Source organism: Salvelinus sp. IW2-2015, linkage group LG11, assembly GCF_002910315.2.
Source record: "Salvelinus sp. IW2-2015 linkage group LG11, ASM291031v2, whole genome shotgun sequence".
Taxonomy (NCBI): Eukaryota; Metazoa; Chordata; class Actinopteri; order Salmoniformes; family Salmonidae; genus Salvelinus; species Salvelinus sp. IW2-2015.
Genome location: NC_036851.1, coordinates 26533235 through 26554837, shown reverse-complemented (window position 1 = coordinate 26554837; position 21603 = coordinate 26533235). Strand labels below are relative to the sequence as shown.

Here is a 21603-nt window from a genome sequence, read left to right as displayed (position 1 = left end):
GAGAAAAGTAGCTACCTGTTTGTGAATTCTGTTTGTGAATTCTCATCCGAGGGGAGAAGTGCAACTGAAGCACAAGATTTGTCTGATGCCAAGCAGAAATTACAATAAGAAGCATTTTAGATTTGCGCTTACAAAACGCAGCAAGATATTTCTTATGCATTTTTTTTTCTGCATAGAAAACTAAGAATTCTGCATTAACGCGACCCCTAAGTTTAAATTGCTAGCTATCTAAGTAAGTGGCTGAATTAATAAGGCGATGGGGAATCATTGTGTTGGCTTTCTGCCGTGTTTGAGAAGTCAAAGCCCTTCCGACGAGCCATTTCCTTGCGTTTTTTCTCCTCTCCATTCTCTGCCCGTCTGCTTCTACCCCAACTGCTCCTTACCAATCTTCTCAAGGCAGAGCAGGCAGGCCCATTGCCCTAGCGAATCCTGACTCCATACAGACAGTGTGTATACATTCTGATCCAGTGCCAGTACTGTTCATTTGCACAATCTCTCTTTCAAATTCTCTTATAAAATGTCCAAACACACCAAAAATGACATACGGTAGCTCCTACCTATATATGTATAATATTAGGAGCTGGATTGCCTGTCTTTGCAATAATTTTTTCTCTCGTTTGCGCTCGTTAGTTAATTTTGTTAGCATTCTGGTAATAGACCCCCAATTTGAATTTTTCCGCCCTTGTGTACTAAGCTAGTAATACCGTAAATCCCGGGATGAGAGAAGAACGGTATGAAGATATGAAAATCTGTATACCACACAATCTTATTCTGTAGTAGCGATACTGTGGGGAAGGGTCTTGGCACTGATATTTGGGTATGTCAGAGGGAGAGATGTTTCATTGCAGCAAAGCTTGGGTATTGGAGACAGTGTAAGTTAGTGTAAACAACAGGGCCAACTTGGTTATTGCAAAAGTCTCTGTGTACGCTGTGAACTTCAAATCCTACTGTATAAGGAGAAAAATGCCCTCCTGTAGCCTTTGCAGAGATATTAGGATAGGTAAGACGACAGAGTTTTCTTACTGCAGTCTGGGCAGTGATGTGAGTGCAGCCAACAATTTTTGCCCCAGCAAGTGGCTTCTCTCCCTGGGCTCTCTTCCTGAGGGAGATTAATGCTGACATATCTGTGGAGAAAGAGAGAAGTGGGGTGATAAAGAGAGTGAAGGAGATGGAGAAAAAGGGAAAGAAAGAGATTCCAAACGTGTTTGCTACATTCAGAGAGTAGACAAACAGAAAAGTGGTCTGAATATAAAGCCCTTCCAACTCTCCCATCTTCCACACAAATCTCTCTCAAAATTAAGGCTCAAAGAATTTCCTGCACCAAAACCTTCTGAGCGCTGTAAAATTCAAATAACCTCAAATAAGCTATGACTTTGCAACCTGCCAATTCACATTGGACAAGGATGATCACTCCATATCAAGCTCTGGAGTTGTGCTGACAGTGTTAGGGGTGTAGATTCAGCTGCCATGCTGCACACAACATTTAGGCCAAGGACAACACATCAAATCTAAATTATTTGGGGAGTAATGTCTGAAATCAAACACAATAATGATAAAATGAGAACTTTAGACAAAGAATTTGCTACATGGCAAAAACTGAAGGTCAGCTTCATCAAAAGTGTCAACTGGTGGTTAGGCCTAGGGCTGTTAAGGTGACCGAATTACCACCACACCGGCGGTCAGGAGTCATGACCTCAGTCAAATTCTACATGACCGTTTAGTCACGGTAACTAGGATTCTCCAAGCTCTGATGCTGCTGGTCATTATTAGCCTACCAAACTTGCTAACTGCATGGTACTCAGCACTCTATTGTCCCTCTAATCACTCTGACAACACAAAACGTAATCGAAAATCAAACACTTCATGAAAGCCCATAAGCTCATGTTGCGCAACATTTCTATAGGCTATGCAATCGCGTGAGAAAACAGAGTGATGGCCTCTATTAAAAATAGGAGGATCCGATTAGCTTTCTATAGGCTAGGCCTACTATATTTATTCCTCAACTCTCCTAATATTAAGCATATTGCTTCGCTTTACAATAGGAGTACAGCCTACCTGGCTGGCATGAAAATGAACCATGGGAAAAGCGTCCTCCATTCGCTATTTCAGTGCATTTGTTTTCCCCCTGCCCCGAGACAGGTGCATGATAATGGTCCATTCTAAATCAAAACTAATTTCACACATATACACAAAAGTATGTAGACACCCCTTCAAATCAATGTATTTGGTTATTTCAGCCACACCTGAAATGTATTATCACTTATGAATGATGCCCAGCATACGCAGTAAGGCAATAAACATTTTTTTGTGACTTTTTAAAATCATAGTCACACTTCTATTGTAGCCTAGCCCATAGGCTTATATGTTTTGATAAGGTTCGTATCACAAATAAATTGGGCAAATAACTTCCAAAAATGAAGCACATTAATCTACTTTACAACTGGTGAAGAGCCTAACTGGCATACAAAGGCGGCGTGTGAGTTTCAAGTTTGGGGAAGATAATTTTCCCCACAGAAATGCACCTTTATAATGAAGCATTACATGCATAATCGAATTTGCGGTTACTTTTGAGAACAGTGTTTTCCCGCTAATTGTGCGCATTGCTACGCTTATAATCTGAAGAAATAGTTTAGCAACATTTTAAGCTAAATGTTCTGATCTGTTGCATCAGCCTCATTGCTTTAAAATTTTTTTTGATGCGAATGGTTGTATTCATTTGGGATAATAAGAATTGAGGTATCTGAAAGAGCCATCTGAGTGAGAGGTGGCTGCCGGGAGAAGGGAATGATAATTATTATATTCAGCCCAAGGGCACATCAGCCACTTTGGCCGCAAAATGCATGGATTTTTTAGGGGGCATTACTGCCACACAAGGAGGATGCCGCTGGAATTTCAAGGCCTGGGGAGCATATTATCAAGTGCTTCTCAAATTGTGAATGAGAGACTGATGAAGTGTGTGCATCCTGCAAAAGCAACAAAGCAGAGCTCATGCCTTCCATTACTTTTTTCAAGTCATCATTAGAGTCGCATCATGCAGCATTAGAATGTATTAAAAATCAAAACATATAGCCCAACGTTTGTATCACAACAACATTTGCATAATTAACTAAATTAACTATGTAGGAGGACCTGTTTCTTTGTTAACCGCTCAACACAGAATAGCCGCATGTGCGCACTCCCTCGGAAATCGCTTGGAGAAAATATCCTTTCTATTTTATTCAGCTATGTTCAATTGGATTCTTCAGTCTATAAAATAATGCCACGGAAATCTAAGCAAATCTCGTTTGCTAAACGAACTAGTGTAGCCCACAGCTATGGCATAGCCAGATCTGGGCCTAACATAAGGACAATTCAGAGTTTGCTATTCTGTTCTTCTGAAATTGACTACATTTTTCTTCATATCATGTTTCTTTAGACCAAAGGTCTGCATCAGTGACTTGCAGGCTATACGTGGAAGCCAAGAGATGCTAAACGTGTTCATTGTAATTAACGGTCAATTACTGTGAGACCGGCAGTTATTTGCTTGACAATCACCAGCTGACAACATTTCATGACCGCCACAACCCTAGTTAGAACTAGTGAATCTTAGATTTTTCTGCATGATGTTTTTCTCTCTCTGATGTGACTTGTGTGAGTTACACTTCAAATGACTGATCAGCAAAACCAAAGAATAGCCTAATAATACGACACAGCAGTCGTCTATGAAGCCCTTAAGAGCAGAAGCCATATCTGCAGACAGATTGGTCGAGGTCAATCTGACTATAGATAACAAGCTTACTATAGATAACTAGCTAGACTCTAGCTGCTAGAGTATGTCAGTCATTCACAGAACTGAGCGAAGCTGTTCTTTTCTTATCCCAGATTCTCCCCTTCAATCACTGTCTCGGTTAATCTGAGATGGCCAATCCTGGCCTTGGAGGGTGGGACTCTAGTACATTTCTGAGCAACAGGCCCAAAGTCCTGGCAAGAGCAATATTTAAATATACTTTACTGTCTGTTGTTCACAGAAATGTTTTTGTTGCTCTTTTCATCCTGATTGATGCCAGTAGTGGTTTTATTAACATGTCCTAATATTACCTATGATCAAAGACTGTCAACCATTGATTAGGCTAATTGATTCATGCCATAAGACAGCAAATTTCAAGAACATGCTTTAAATAACCAACAACCAGTACCTTACACCTGGAGCCCCCTAGGAATGTTTTGAGGTTTATCACTTCTTATCGTCTTGTGTTGTTCTGTGTGTGAGAGGTGAAGGTGACAGGTTACAGAGCCATGTTATTGTACCTTGTTCTGCAATCTCAATCTCGCGACGACCAAATTCGGCCTGTTTGATGTTCTTCACACAGAAGTCACTGGTGCCCTTGGAGTTGAGCTGTGTTTTGTCCCGTGGTGAAGTCTCATCGTCAGAGCTGTCTGTGTAGGATGCAGCTGGGAAAGGAGACAGAGAGGGGGAAGTCAGCAAGAAAGGGTCAAGCAATCCATACGTAGCTATGTATGCATGTGTGTGTGTTTGTGTAGTACCGGAGCTGTAGCTGTCCGTGGATGACTGAGAGATGGATCGAGACAGCGAGCGTCGGCCAGCCTTGGTAGGGAACCTGCTGAACTCCTGCTTGTCTTCCACAAACTGGATTTGCTGAAGGTGCAAAAAAGGGTACAATTTAGACTAGGGCTGACCCCATTTAGTCTACTGGTCGATTGTTTGGCCGATAGGCTGTTGGTTGACCGAAAGTTCATTAGTCGAGCAGTAGCGAAAAAATTATAATAATTATAATTCATGGTGTACAAGACACCAGTCTGATTCACGCTTGTCTGAGTAGACTAATCCATTGTGGAGGCAGTGGGGATGGCACGTACTACAGCAATTCTATTGTTATATGACGTAAGAACAATAGTGCAACACTAATAAAAATATTATTTTATAACAAATGTGTTTTCTCCTGCGTTGGATAGTCGTCGCTGTCCACGGTTCTGAAACACATCAGTTGAATTGGCGCCTTTTCCTAGACCATGTTGCTATGTGCATAATAGCAAAGTTAAACAGCATATTGGTGTTGAGAACAACATGGCGGAGGCAGCAGAATAAGGAGACAAGAAACAGCCCTTGCCTTACTGCCTAAGAAAAGTGAAGAAACACCAACTTAATTAGGTCTAGAATCAATAGCCGAACTGATAAATGTGCCTGGCTTTATAAATAATCCATATACACAACCTGTCAAAAGTTTTAGAACACCTAATCATTCAAGGGTTTTTATTTATTTTTTACATTGTAGAATAGTGAAGAGATCAAAACTATGAAATAACACATATGTAATCACGTAGTAACCAAAGAAGTCAGAAACAAAATCTAAATATATTTTAGATTCTTCAAATAGCCACCCTTTGCCTTGATGACAGCTTTGCACACTCTTGGGATTTTCTTAACCAGCTTCATGAGGTAGTCACCTGGAATGCATTTCAATTAACAGGTATGCATTCTTAAAGTTAATTTGTGGAATTTATTTCCTTAATGCATTTGAGCCAATCAAATCAGTTGTGTTGTGACATGGTAGGGGTGTTATACAGAAGATAGCCCTATTTGGTAAAAGACCAAGTCCATATTATGGCAAGAACAGCTCGAATAAGCAAAGAGAAATGACAGTCCATCATTACTTTAAGACATGAAGGTCGGTCAATCCGGAACATTTCAAGAACTTTGAAGGTTTCTTCAAGTCCAGTCTCAAAAACCATCAAGCGATATGATGAAACTGGCTCTCATGACGACAGCCACAGAAAAGGAAGACCCAGAGTTGCCTCTGCTGCAGAGGATAAGTTCATTAGAGTTACTAGCCTCAGAAATTGCAGCCCAAATAATTTCTTCAGAGTTCAAGTAACAGACATCTGAACATCAACTGTTCAGAGCAGACTGCGTGAATCAGGCCTTTATGGCCGAATTGCTGCAAAGAAACCACTACTAAAGGACACCAATAAGAAGAAGAGACTTGCTTGGGCCAAGAAACACAAGCAAATGGACATTAGACCAGTGGAAATCTGTCCTTTGGTCTGGACTCCAAATTGCAGATTTTTGGTTCCAACCGCCATGTCTTTGTGAGACGCGGTGTGGGTGAACAAGATGATGTCCGCATGTGTATTTCCCACCGTAAAGCATGGAAGAGGTGGTGTGATGGTGCTTTGCTGGTGACACTGTCTGTGATATATTTAGAATTCAAGGCACAATTAACCAGCATGGCTACCACAGCATTCTGCAGCGATACGCCATCCCATCTGGTTTGTGCTTAGTGGGACTATAATTTGTTTTTCAACAGGACAATGACCCAACATACCTCCAGGCTGTGAAAGGGCTATTTGACCAAGAAGGAGAGTGATGGAGTGCTGCATATGGCCTCCACAAATCACCCGACCTCTACCCAATTGAGATGGTTTGGGATGAGTCGGACCGCAGAGTCAAGGAAAAGCAGCCAACAAGTGCTCAGCATATGTGGGAACTCCATCAAGACTGTTGGAAAAGCTGGTTGAGAGAATGCCAAGAGTATGCAAAGCTGTCATCAAGGCAAAGGGTGGCTATATTTGAATAATCTAAAATATAAACATTTGTTTAACACTTTTTTGGTTACTACATGATTCCATAGTTTTGATGTCTTCACTATTATTCTACAATGTAGAAAATAGTAAAAATAAAGAAAATCCTTGTTCTAAAACTTTTGACAGGTAGTGTATATCTACAGAAATAAGACAGATACTGTTAATGTTCTGTGGTGGTCGCTGCAGCAGGGAGGAGAGAGAGAGAGAGACAACGGGTGCTAGTCAGAGTCATTCGCTGTCATTTTTTTTAACACAGCGCAGAAAGTCTGAGCCAGGCCCGGCACAATCATATCAATTGCGGTCCGACTCCCCCTAGTCATTTTTGTGTCTTAATTATTTCATTAAACAGTGTGCTTAAAGCATCAGACAAGCTCAGTGCATACAGCTGATTTGATTAAAACACATAGGGTGTGTCTATTTATGGAAAAATACCAATTTTAAAATTGGTCGAAAGAACAGTCGACAAAGATTTTTTTAGTTGGGGACAGCCCTAATTTAAACATCCCCTAACTTCAATTCACTTGAAACCTGGATCAAAAAATGTAAAGATCTGGTCGCAAGAAATCACCCGATACCTATAATAGTGGTTTGTAACTAATTCAAAGCTACAGTATGTGTGATCAGGGCTGTGATGAAACAAACATACTGAGGCATAAGACAAAACATTGAACTGCAACTTGATGAGAGAATTGTTTTTGGCATATTATTTTTCATGTAAAAGTAGTCTAAAGTCATAAATTATGAATGGATATGTATGCAAGGGGATATATTCACATCAAGCTTTGAGATATCATAAACCCCACCTCTTTAAGGAATACCTAGGATAGGATAAAGTAATCCTTCTAACCCCCCCCTTAAAAGAGTTAGATGCACTATTGTAAAGTGGTTGCTCCACTGGATATCATAAGGTGAATGCACCAATTTGTAAGTCGCTCTGGATAAGAGCGTCTGCTAAATGACTTAAATGTAAATGTAAATAAGGACTCTCTGTTCCATTCTAAGAGAACACTTGAATTTTGAATGCCTTCTCAGAAAAACCACTCTGTGTTGTGGTGTTGGAGTTGAATCAGGTATGCGATTGTGGCCTAGAGAGTGTGTAGTATAGCCTAAATACATTGACACACATCAGGATAATACTATCCTGAAATGTTGAGCTTCTATTTTTATTGCAGAATCCAAAATATACTTTTTAGTTGTGTTAACCAACAGACGTCAGTCAAAAGCCATCTTTAGTGAAGTAACGACTTTCACTTTTGCAGAGGCTTGAAATACTGAGCTGTGGTGTGGACAGCATAGAAATAAGAGTTCCACTGAACTGGCAAGGCTATTCCAAGTGCAATTTCCATGGTCTGTCCAGTCGGACAGTATTATGCTTGTCGCGGAACATGATACTGTCCATGAAATATAGACTACTGTACAAATGGTTATGGTCTCAATTGTGATGTCACAATGTTTTTGTGTTGCAATGGAGCCCAGTTTAAAAACAACAAATCATCTCTCCAATGTACAGAGAACCTCATCTGAAGTCCAGGCCTATTTACAGCTCTCAGAACTAGCTCCCTAAAGGGAAATGTGTCAAAACTACTTCCTGCTCACGTCAACAGCACACATTCTTACAGATTCATGAGAAACACCTGACGTGTTTGAGAGGTTTCATACAAATACAGGTTTTCATACAAATACAGGTAATGTGTCATGAAGTCACGCAACACAACAATGCTAAGACAGGCTTGAGATAAAACACCTCTTTCAAACTAAAGGTGCTTTAAAAGCATTATACAATCCTATACAATGACATTATGAACAGGGTTTGTTCTCTTAGCAAAAAGGTCCTACAGCTTCTTCGTTCTTTGGTAGCCACCAACGTTTTGAAAACTACAACTGTAATATTTGGATCTCTCATTAGCAGTCTGCAGTAAGCAGATAAGGTCTATGAAGGTATTACGCAACTATAATCCCTTGCATAGCCAATGCCTGCTTTGCTAACCCACTATGTCCTGCGTATGGTTACCGGGGAGGTCTAAACAGAGCCAGAGGTGAATGTGGGTGGGATAATCGCCCCAGTATTTGAAGAATCCAGTGAGAACATAAGCATATTAAACTGGGGCTGGAGGCCAGAGGGGGACACCGGATATGGTGTTAGCATGCCAGTGGGTCTTTACACAGATTGAGGGCAGTGGGACCATAAATTAACCAACTTCACATTTTGCACCAGAACATTCCCCAAACAATTGTGTCTGTATAAAGGCTAAAGCACCAATAGCAAAATGACAAAGCGCAATCATGTGAATCCAATCAATAAAGCTCTATTCAAGGTTAACACTGAGTTGACAATGGTGGAAACTAATTTAAAATGCAGCCTATTTCATAGGTCCCTATTCTCAGATCATTGTAGACTTCAGAGACTGAACCACAAGGCATGCACAGAGTCACCGACGCACGCACACATATGCCTACACAGATTCAGATCATCCTCTTGATTGCAGCCCACACATTACTCAGTGTGTCTGACACAAACAGTATAATAGCAAGTATTAATATCTTAGGTTTTGTTTTTGCTGTCTAGTCGAGGCAGGACAAGTGCCAAGTTGGCAGTGTACCAGAGATTCCCGGGGTAGCAACCTATCCCTGGAGGTTGAGTCGGGGTCACACAGTTCTGGTTGAATGTGCATACCTCCACATGCAGGTGAGGACCTGGTTGGGTAGTGACAGGATACAGAGAATCACCAATGGACATGTTTATGTTTGGATTGTATCTACCACTGTCAGCACATTTTGTGCTTGTATCACATTTTATGCCTGCAGGACACTGGTTCCCAAACAAACATACTTTTTAAATAATTTTTTTACAAAGAGCCAGTGATCTCTATATGCTTTAAATCCACCCAACCAGAGATTTGAGATGAATACCTTGCACATCAGCAGCTATAACTCTATCCTCCTCCCTAAGTCGAGGCAGGGAGGGATGGATTGGAAGGTTTCTCCACAAACTGTCTTTGGAATGCAATTCTTTTCATTCCCGCAAAGTGCACAAGACCAATCCTTTCTTAAATTCAGCCACAACAGAGAGAACAGACTCCGTGTTAAAAAGAACAAGGGCTCAAAGTCCAGAGGCACTCTGCCAAAGCATGAGTAGTACAAAGAGATTAAGATTGTTTTCTTGGTTCATGTGTTGTTGTAAAGGTATACAGTATGTGTAAGAGCATTTTATTGTGTGGGATGCAGAGGTAAGTATGTGTCTCTTCTACTACTTGGCATACACAGGTTATGCTCCCTCCATTCCCTATATTTCCTTTAACTGAGGCTCAACTTGAGTCCATGGCAAGACTTAACACACTCATTTTTTCACTGTTTCTCTCTATTCTTCAGTTGGCATATTTTATTCCCCTTTATGCTATGAATAAGAATGAGTGTTTCCATTCCAGACTACAGGCAAGAGGGACTCAGCCTTACTACTTTCTCTCTATTGCATTCAGTCAATTATCCACTGCATTTGTGTAGAGAACTGGGACAGCACAACAGAAAAATTCAGTCCACGCCCATAATCCTCTTTCAGAAAGCTGACCTCTATCAACTGCAAACAAACAAAAACATTTCACAGCATATGCTTAGGAGAGATTGTCTCTCTCTACCTTAACCACCATAATTGAGAAAGTCCTCATTAAATGGCTGGCTGCATTGTAACTTTTCTACAATGTGACTTATATCACCTTAAGGGTGTTGAAAGCTCCCAACCTCTCCCAACAATAAACTAAGAAGAACAAAAAAAGGCTTGTCAAAAATGACAAGTTCAAATAATCTTCCTTAGCAAGGTCAGGCTGCAGAGCACAGACAGATGGTTTCTATGGAGCGGTTCTCAGACCATCCTCTCACCCTCTCTGGCCAATCTCACTCACCCTGTGTTTGTGTGCCTGTGCCATGGCTCCCGCTTGCAGCTCCATGCCTCCCACTTGCCGTACAGGTTCCATGTTCATCCCTTACCAGTGCTCAAGCTCTTCTCCTGGTTGTTACGTACAGCGCCTGTTATCATGGAAATCTCCACACCAGGAGGGCAAAAGAGGGCCGTGCAATAGCCCCCACCAGCAGCCACCTGACAAATTATCTTCCCTCTCTTTTTTTCTGTGCTTTACTTGAGTTGTTTTCTGCTGTTTGCAGTATCGTCTCGGTCTGGGTGTCTTTCCCTCTCACCGTCTCTCTGCTAATGTTCTATTCCATGGATTTCTCTGCCATTGTAATCCTTGGGCTGGCAGCCTAAGCATTTTTTTTCCTTTTATTTCGGGTCGTTTAAGTCCAAACAGTCTAAAAATATGTATACTTATTTTTTTTGCAATACATTTTCAGGAATGGAATAACTCTTTCAGTGTAAACGTAGAAGGCTAAAAATCAGATTTAAAGTATGTAAAAACGATAATGGAACTATATATATTTTTTTATAACCAAAGAGAATTGAAAATTCCCCCCAAAATCTATTTAGCCATATTGATTGTATTATGTTTGAGCAAAAAAACACAGCATTAGCAATAGCAAAATGCATAGACTTGCAGGAAACTAGCTTTAAAACTGCAAAATTTTCTCTCAGCGCCATTGGCAGAATATGTATATTTGGAGGAAATTAGCTTTAAAACTGCACAAATGTATCTTAGGTCCATGGAGAAAAAGGTAGGTTTGAGGGAAATTGGCTTAAAAATGTCTACACTGCCTCTAAAATGTAGCCGCGCCCCTTGCCACACCCATAACCAGAAAAAAACACTAATTTGGGGAGTATCGTAACCCTTTCCATCCAATGTAATCCTGGCAGTGGCTACTTGCTAATAGATAGTTTGAGGTTGATGGCTAATAAAAATGATGTAAAGGGAATGTTTCCATAAGCCTAAAATCACTCCAGTAGATCTGACCAGGCCCACAAATCTGGTCCAGCCTAAAAAAGAATACTATTCTGACCTACCTTACCTTATTTACACACTCACACAACCCCCCCCCCACACACACACTAAAATGGGGTATAGCATGTAGTGGTACACACCAGAGTATGGGTTTTAGAATGAGCAGTCAGTCACTAGACATTTAATTCCCCACGGCTAATACTAATACCCGCACCTGGCCGCCAAGCCAATGGCCAATAAGTCAGCATGCTCCGATGAGGATCAGTAGTGACCTCATTACATTATAAACCATAATAAAAACGCACTGCTGCAGCAAAGGGAGCTTTTATTTAAGCACGCTTCACGCTTCCCTGGGTTATATACATCAATTAGCTTAGCAAGTGTATCAAAACGCCAAAAGTGCTAGGTCGTGAGTATTTCAGCACAAAGTTTGTGATCAATATCACTCGGATATGATGATTCTAAAAGAAAGCTTCTAAGAACAGGCTTCTGAGAACAAGCTTCTAGGTAGGCTAGATAAGGGGAATTAGCATCAGGCAGTGATGAGCTGTATTTAGCCCTGGTCAGTCAGGGGACTTCACTGTGGATGAGCCAAGGTCATCCCCCAGGGTTGCCTTCTGGATTTAGCTCACACTACGTCCTGTCACATTTGATGGACAGGTGTTCCCTTCCACTGAGCAGGGAGTTCACGCTGCCGTCTCCATGATAGATTCCATGACGCCTGCCTGAATTAATCTCCAGACAATTCGTCTGCAGAGTGTTCTGGGAAACAAGCTGATGCTGCACTCACGACTGACTATGTATGTGAACAACACAGATACACAAAAGAAAACCCTCCCCCAAAAGCAAGTAACACGGCTCAGTTGGTATACTTCTCACACCTGTAACTGGATAACACTGACCAGCGTTCCAAGAGGCAGAAACAAATGAGAGCTCAAGACCAAAACCTCTGGTTCTTGAAGGAAATCCTAGATTAACAGAAGACAAATGAAGTTGTCAGTATCAACTCTGGCATGGATGAATAATAACGTTTCTATGTCGCCAACAGCACAGCACCAACAAGTCACCTGAGGGTAAGAGTCGAGAAGCTAAAGAAGTCACTGGATCAAGAAGAATGTTAAAATAGTGACTTCACCTGTGCACATAAAGTAAAGTAAATCCCAGTTGTTTATAATCTCGCCATTGTTAGTCAATTTAGGCATCCTATCCAATGGTACACCACATGACCAAAAGTATGCTCGTCGAACGTCTCATTCAAAAATCATGGGTATTAACATGGAGTTGGACCCCCCCTTTGCTGCTATAACAGCCTCAACTCTTCTGGGAAGGCTTTCCACTAGATGTTGGAGCACTGCTGCAGGGATTTGCTTCCATTCAGCCACAAGAGCATTAGTGAAGTTGGGCACTGATGTTTGGCGATTAGGACGGGCTTGCAGTCGACGTTCCAATTAATCCCAAAGGTGTTCCATGGGGTTGAGGTAAGGGCTCTGTGCAGGCCAGTCAAGTACTTCCACAACAATCTCGACATACCATTTCTGTATGGACCTCAACTTTGGGCACAGGGGCATTGTCATGCTGAAACAGGAAAGGGCCTTCCCCAAACTGTTGCCACAAAGTTGGAAGCACAGAATCATCTAGAATGCCATTATATGCTCTAGCGTTAAGATCTCTTCATTGGAACTAAGGTGCCTATGTAACAGTATAACTTTAGACCGTCCCCTCGCCCCGACACGGCGCGAACCAGGGACCCTCTGCACACATCAACAACAGTCACCCACGAAGCATCGTTACCCATCGCTCCGGCCCTTGCAGAGCAAGGGGAAACCCTACTTCAAGTCTCAGAGCAAGTGACGTAACCGATTGAAACGCTATTAGCGCGTACCCGCTAACTAGCTAGCCATTTCACATCCGTTACACCTAGTCCGAACCACGAAAAACAGCCCTAGACCATTATTCCTCCTCCCAAAAATGTTACAGTTGGCACTATGAATTCGGGAAAAGATTTGTCCGTCGGATTGCCAGATGGTGAAGCGTGATTCATCACTCCAGAGAAAGCGTTTCCACTGTTCCATTGTCCAATGGCGGTAAGCTTTACACCACTCCAGCCGACACTTGGAATTGTGCATGGTGATCTTAGGCTTGTGTGCGGCTGCTCGGCCATGGAAACCCATTTCATGAAGCTCCCGACGAACAGTTCTTGTGCTGACGTTAATCCAGAGGCAGTTTGGAACTCGGTAGTGAGTGTTGCAACCAAGGCCAGATAATTTTTAAGTGCTACGAGCTTTAGCACTCGTCGGTCGTTCTTTGAGTTTGTGTGTCCTACCACTTCCCGGCTGAGCCGTTGTTGGTCATAGGTGTTTCCACTTCACAATAAAAGCACTTAGTTGACCGGGGCAGCTCTAGCAGGCAGAAATTTTATGAACTGCCTTGTTGGAAAGGTAGCATTCTAAACTCAGCAACATCCTCTCACTGTCAACTGCGTTTATTTTCAGCAAACTGAACGTGTGTAAATATTTGTATGAACATAACAAGATTCAACAACTGAGACAAACTGAACAAGTTCCACAGACATGTGACTAACAGAAATTGAATAATGTCCCTGAACAAAGGGGGGGGCTCAAAATCAAAAGTAACAGTATGTGGTGTGGCCACCAGCTGCATTAAGTACTGCAGGGCATCTCCTCCTCATGCACTGCACAGATTTGCCAGATCTTGCTGTGAGAGGTAACCCCAATCTTCCACCAAGGAACCTGCAAGTTCCCGGACATTTCTGGGGGGGATTGGCCCATCCCTCACCCTCCGATCCAACAGGTCCCAGAGGTGCTCAATGGGATTGAAATCTGGGCTCTTCACTGGCCATGGCAGAAAACTGACATTCCTGCCTTGTAGGAAATCAGCCATACTGCTCGTTCTGTGCGTGGTGGCATTGTCATGTCAGGATGAGCCTGCAGGAAGGGTACCACATGAGGGAGGAGGATGTCTTCCCTGTAACGCACAGCGTTGAGATTGCCTGCAATGACAACAAGCTCAGTCCGATGATGCTGTGACACACCGCCCCAGACCATGACAGACCCTCCACCTCCAAATTGATCCCGCTCCAGAGTACAGGCCTCGGTGTAACGCTCATTCCTTCGACGATAAAGGCGAATCCGACCATCACCCCGGGTGAGACAAAACCGCGACTCGTCAGTGAAGAGCACTTTTTGCCAGTCCTGTCTGGTCCAGCAGCGATGGGTTTGTGCCCATAGGCGACGTTGTTGCCGGTGATGTCTGGTGAGGACCTGCCCTACAAGCCCTCAGTCCAGCCTCTCTCAGCCTATTGCGGACAGTCTGAGCACTGATGGAGGGATTGTGCGTTCCTGGTGTAACTCGGGCAGTTGTTGCCATTCTGTACCTGTCGCGCAGGTGTGATGTTTGGATGTACCGATCCTGTGCAGGTGTTGTTACACGTGGTCTGCCACTGTGAGGACGGTCAGCTGTCCGTCCCGTCTCCCTTTAGCGCTGTCTTAGGTGTCTCACAGTACGGACATAGCAATTTATTGCCCTGGACACATCTGCAGTCCTCATGCCTCCTTGCAGCATGCCTAAGGCACGTTCACGCAGATGAGCAGGGACCCTGGGCATCTTTCTTTTTGTGTTTTTTAGAGTCAGTAGAAAGGACTCTTTAGTGTACTACGTTTTCATAACTGTGATCTTAATTGCCTATCGTCTGTAAGCTGTTAGTGTCTTAGGGACAGTTCCACAGGTGCATGTTCATTATTTGTTTATGGTTAATTGAACAAGCATGGGAAACAGTGTTTAAACCCTTTACAAAGAAGATCTGTGAAGTTATTTGGATTTTTACCAATTATTTTTGTAAGACAGGGTCCATCTCTTTTTCTGAATTTTATGACGGTGCCACGTTGAAAGTCACTGAGCATTTCAGTGAGGCTATTCTACTGCCAATGTTTGGTCTATGGAGATTGCAATGGCTGTGTGCTCCATTTTATACACCTGTCTGGTACTGCTTGTAGCTGAGCAGAAACCAGAGAGAAATTGGAGCGAGAGCGAAGGCAGAGGCTCTAACATTTTTAAAATCCGCTCCTCGCTCCACTCTGCTTACATCCTCAGGTCAGCGAGGCTGAATTTAAAAGAACATTTTAGAGGCTCCCCCGTCTTGGCAGTGTATAGAAATCTTTGCATTTTTAAGCCAATTTCCTGCACTTATACACCTTTCTTCATGGAGCTGAGAGAAAATGTTGCAGTTTTAAAGCTAACTTCCTGCAATTCAATGCATTGCCATGGCTTATGCTGTGTTCTTTTGCTCAAACATAATAACAAAATCAATACTGCTAAATTAATTGTTTATGGAATTTTCAATTCACCCCGACTGTCTAGCTTTTATTTGTGATTGAGATTTAACAAAGGCTCTATGATTTTAAAATATATACGTCCATGATCTTTTCTACATACTTTATCGTTTCCCCCACCCCAAAAAAAGTTACACTGTTTGGATTTAGGCATCCCGAAAAACGCTTAAGCGGCCCGCCCCAACGATTTCAATGGCAGAATAATCTTTTTCCATTCCTGAATCAGGGATTTCAGGTAGGTTGCATGGTAAGGTCTGACAAATACAAAAATGTATTTTCCCCAATCGTACTACAAAAGAGAGAATCAGCAGCTGTAAGTTTTCATAGTGGATAAGACCACAGACTAGCCAGATTTAGGTGGGAGGAAAAGATGGGAGAATGGTTTCGGGGGGGGGGGGGGGGGGGGAACCAGTGACATTTGGTGCGGTAGAGCAGGGAGGGGAACAGACGGGCTGACAAAGTGTCAAGAGTAATGAGTGGCTTTTAAGAGTAATGTGTGGCTGTATTCTCTTTAAACAAATGCAACATTGGCTCAGTTGTGTTGTATAACTTCCAACTGAACACAAACACAGAGTGAGCTAGAGCTAAAGCACACCCACACACAGCTAAGGTCAGGTCCCAGCATTACTGGTCACCCACAGTTCCTGGTCTGTCTTTCTTTCAGTTTACTAAAAATGAATATATACACTTTACTGGAATGATAATTTCAAATAGACCAATACATGTAAACGTAACAAAAACTCTCACATTATGTCAGCTGCCCACTCTGAAACTGTATGTCGATTTCTATTGCGCCCGCTCTCTGAAGAGCCCAGAAGGCTTAATTTCCTGCTGGACCAGCGTTGCATAACGCCCACAAAATGTGTGTGTGTGTTTTCTTTTGTGAGCGTGCGTATGTGTGTACACATGCATTTGAGTAACATTACACCTCCGGCTTGCGTAATATGACAGGCTGCTCCTGGGAGCTAACGCAGGAGAGAGCTCCAAGCTAATGTTTATTCAGAGGCAGAGAAAATTCTCTCTCTAATGAGATCCAAGCTAATTTTCAGAGTTAATTATTACTGTTTTCGGGAAGATTATTTCTATGACATCCATGCAAAAATGAAAGAGAGAGACCTACACACTGTTGAAAAAGAGAGGGAAAAAATCCAAAACTGAGGCTTCAATGCAAAAATATAAAAAGGTAAAACATTTTATTTATGCACTATGAACTTTGCATTTAATCCTTGCATCTGAAACCGACAATATTTTTGTAATAAGGGCTTTCAAAAAGCGTTGATGGCCTCCAATCATTTCTATGACATCCGTGCATAAACAAACCTATAAGCCAAGAGGTTTTAGTAGCTACTAGGGCACTTTTTGTTAAGTCACTGGTGACTTGTGGCACCTGCTTCTTGGCAGAGCCAGTGACGTTTATAGAGCTGCACAGCGATGTTGCGTAGGTGTTACTAATGTAGCAGATGTTACAGCAGAGCCTGAGTTGGAGAACCCAAAAACAATCCTATTAGTTCCTGACCGGTGAGAGGGAGGACTATTTCCAGTTTCTCAGCGTGTCTCCCCCACAGTACACTCTCACATAACGGAGTCGTGAATTACAACCCCTAAGCTTTATTGCAGGGATCGTGAAGGCTCTCTTAAGAATTGGCATTAACTGCAGTGCATGTAGTTCCCTTTTTGATAGACTTGCAGACACCGTTTGCTTATAGGCAAACCGAACGAGTGTGCTCACATACTCCCTTAAAAGACCGTCGCTTGAAAAACAAGAAAATCACGCCCCTTCACGGACGAAGGGGCGTAGACTTCGGCTCCCAAACTTCGGCTGGTCTCTAGAAAAAATAGAGTGTGCCCGAACTGCCGAAAAAAACCTTACCGAAGGGACAAAAAGTCATCATTATATATGCACCAACTCTACCCAACTGTTTCGGCTGGGAAGCATGCGGACGCCTTTAATACCACCTTATCATGTTGTTTCAAGAAGACAGCAGACTGGTTTTCAAAATTCCAAAGGCCAACTTCCTCCTTCCTTGATGGTTTGAGAGACAATGAACATTGAGAAAACTCATGTCATCAGGCATCGAAATTCCTGGCAGCATCGACAGCCATGGCCCTCTTGTGTGGCTGTAATCCATGCCGGATGGCCAAAGTTGCCGTTGTGCCCTTGGGCTGAATACATTCATCATAATTTCCTTCTCCCGGCTGCCAATCGCCCTGCACCAAAGCACCTCTCACTCACATGGCTCTCAGATATCTCAACTCTTATTAGGCAATGCCTGTCATGCAATCGGGTCCTTCTCACAGGCCTCACAGCTCCAAAGTAGGCTACTAGGGAAGACGGACACCTTGGGGATGCAACGGCGGTCGTCCTTCTTATTGAATTCCCAGGCGCATATTGAAGATGTTAGAAGAACTGTTCACATTTACTTTGTCAGCTAACGAGATGAGTAATGAACAGAAAACGCACTAGCCTATGTCAATCTACTATCCCCCGTAGTACAGAAGTTGACCTATTCGATTGGTCAGCTTGTCGTTCTGTGCGAGAAACAAATATTTCAGACTGTTGTGGGATGATAGATCCAAAATTATTACAACCACTGAACATCAAAAGAAAACTTAAAAGCAATGAGGTGTTTAGCTTAAAATGTTAAACTATTAGGCTATTTCTTCACATTATAAGCACAGCAATACGCACACGGCAGTAGGCTATAAGCGCAAATGTTACAAAATGAAATTAGCAGGAAAACTGTTCTCCAAAGCACACAACAAATGAGAGCGGTTTCATGACAGATATGAAAATAAGCTTTTGAAATTTAGAAAGAGGGACGATCTAAAGCAACAACTAGCACGGTTGTTAACACTTTAGACCCCAATAGAATTCTAGAATGCTGCTGTAGATTACTGAGAATTTTCAAGATAAAGCTCTTTTTCTCACACATGACAATTACAAGTTAACTTAGGTTTTAAAGAGCACAACATTTTCTTTAATGACACCTCATTCAGGTCAACAGGAATAACAGTCCTTTATTCTTCCATTGTGTACACACTATCAAAAAACGATTAACACTTAACACATTTTTTTTGTCAATGACTAAATTACTCGAAAATGTGAACAGAGGACAATAATCAGAAAGTATTTCAAAACCCACACAAGTAGGCTATTTGATTGACAACGATTCTTACTTCTGTAAAAATATACTGAACAAAAATATAAACAAACATGTAAGGTGTTGGTCCCATGTGCTGAAATAGAAGATCCCAGAAATTTTCCAGGCGCATGAAAAGGTTCTTTCTCTCAAAGTTTCAGCACAAATTTATTTACAACCTTGTTAGCGAGCATTTCTCCTTTGCCAAGATAATCCATCAACCTGACAGGTGTGGCATATCAAGAGGCTGATTAAACGGCATGATCATTACACATGTGCACCTTGAGCTGGGGACAATGAAAAGGCCACTAAAATGTGCAGTTGTGTCACACAACACAATGCCAGACGTCTCAAATTGTGGGAGTGTGCAAACGGCATGCTGACTCCAGGAATGTCCACCAGAGCTGTTGCCAGAGAATTGAATGTTCATTTCTCTACCATAAGCCGACTTCAACGTAGTTTTAGAGAATTTGGCAGTACATCCAACCGGCCTCACAACCGCAGCCCCGTGCACCCACGCCCAACCCAGGACCTCCACATCCGGCTTCTTCACCTGCGGGATCGTCTGAGACCAACCACCAAGACATCTGATTAAACTGAAGAGTATTTCTGTCTGTAGTAAAGCCCTTTTGTTGGGAAAAACTAATTCTGATTGGCTGGGCCTTGCTCCCAAGTGGGTGGGCCTATGCCCTCCCAGGACCACACATGGCTACGCCCCTGCCTAGTCATGTGAAATCCATAGATTAGGGGCCTAATGAATTTATTTAATTATATTTATTATATTTATTTCCTTATATGAACTGTAACTCAGTAAAATCATTGAAAATGTTGCATTTTGCGATTATATTTTTAATTCAGTAGAAAAATGCAAACTATTCAAAGACCATTTCAAAATGTAGATAACCTCTCTCAATAAGATTTAGCACAGATTAGGCCTGACACAAAATGTTGAAATAGTAGCCTACTTTGACAACAATTCAGTGAATGCAACAAGTATTAGATAGAGAATGGCTGAAGAATTGCAACATTTACCTGGCGCTAACTTTGCAAATAACACTGTTGGGTGATTTGCAAAGTCATAGTCAATCGATCAATAATATAATAATACTCTTAGCAAAAAATGGTATCTTTAATTTATTATCTTTAGGAACTATAAGAATAGAAAGGTTCAGAACTTTTGTGAAACATCACAGCTGAAAAATATATGGCAAATAGAAATCAAAACTGGATGGTGTTCAGCGATAGATGGGAGAGGTTGTGTGGAGCTGAAGAGTAAGACAAAAAATAAGATAACTAATGTAAAATATACTGTCTGTAAAATGTATATACAGTGCATTCAGAAAGTATTCAGAACCCTTGGCTTTTTTCACGTTGTTACGTTACAGCCTTATTCTAAAATGAATCAAAAAATAGTTCCCCCTTCAATCTACACACAATACCCCACAATGACAAAGCAAAAACGGATTAAGAAATGTTTGCAAATTTACATACATTTTTTAAAATATCACATTTACATGAGTATTCAGACCATTTACTCAGTACTTTGTGGACACACCTTTGGCAGTGATTACAGACTCCAGTCTTCTTGGGTATGATGCTACAAGCTTGGCACACCTGTATTTGTGGAGTTTCTCCCATTCTTCTCTGCAGATTCTCTCAAGCTCTGTCAGGTCGGATGGGGAGCGTCGCTGCACAGCTATTTTCAGATCTCTCCAGAGATGTTCGCTCGGGTTCAAGTCCGGCCTCTGGCTGGGCCAGTCAAGGACATTCAGAGACTTGTCCCGAAGCCACTCCTGCATCGTCTTGGCTGTGTGCTTAGGGTCATTGTCATGTTGGAAGGTGAACCTTCGCCACAGTCTGATGACATGAGCACTCCAGAGCAGGTTTTCATCAAGGATCTCTTGAAGAGTCTTGGAAGAGCCCTAGGAAGAGTCTTGGTGGTTCCAAACTTCTTCCATTTAAGAAGGGAGGCCACTGTGTTCTTGGGGACCTTCAATGCTGCAGAAAGGGTCTGAATACTTTAGGAATGTTTTTTTTTTTATATACATTTCCAAAAATGTGTCATTATGGGGTATTGTGTGTTGTGTGTAGATTGCTGAGGATTTTTTAAAGGCCATTTTAGAATACGGCTGTAATGTAACAAAATGTGGAAAAAGTCAAAGGGTCTGAATACTTTCTGAAGGCAAAGTATAAAACACATACACGCAATAACTGTTCAGTGTCAATAAAAGATTTGTAGGACAAATTCATATCTCACACTGTCATTTTTGTGTTTGCATTTAGTCTACAACATGTCATGGAACTTCTGGAAGAAGCATGGCCCCATCCTGCAAAGAGGCACAGAATACAGAGCACCCAAATGAGGTTTCTACCCATCTCCCACTCTTTGCCCTGCGTCCACTCCGGATGCACACCACACCCTCCCTTGCGCCCTTCAAACTTAATCTGCTTTCAAATGACGTACAACTCAGTCCACATGCCCTGGTGCCACACTCTTGGTTCCCCTCTTCCTGCCACTGAAGCCATATCACAAAGGTTCACATTTAAAAATGACCAGCGCCTGTGGTTTCTGGGAAAAGGACTTTGCAGGGCCCCCCACACAATGTATGCATTTATGATGGCAATGTTGAGCATCCCCCAAAACACATA

General features: G+C 42.2%; 1 protein-coding gene across 2 annotated transcripts in view; it reads right to left on the bottom strand.

The window, feature by feature from the left end:
• Positions 1-21603, bottom strand: part of LOC111970066 (S-adenosylhomocysteine hydrolase-like protein 1) — a 59049-nt gene that overhangs the window by 17051 nt on the left and 20395 nt on the right. Inside the window, exons 1-4 of one of the 2 annotated variants that reach the window (XM_023996568.2) lie at positions 10479-10785; positions 4525-4636; positions 4288-4431; positions 1024-1124 (exon numbers count right to left, since the gene is read on the bottom strand). In XM_023996568.2, the coding sequence (XP_023852336.1) occupies positions 1024-1124; positions 4288-4431; positions 4525-4636; positions 10479-10556 (435 nt within the window). In that variant the 5' untranslated portion in view covers positions 10557-10785. Of the gene's footprint in view, positions 1-1023; positions 1125-4287; positions 4432-4524; positions 4637-10478; positions 10786-21603 lie in introns of those variants that run through there. The other variant, XM_023996567.1, reaches the window with a different exon arrangement.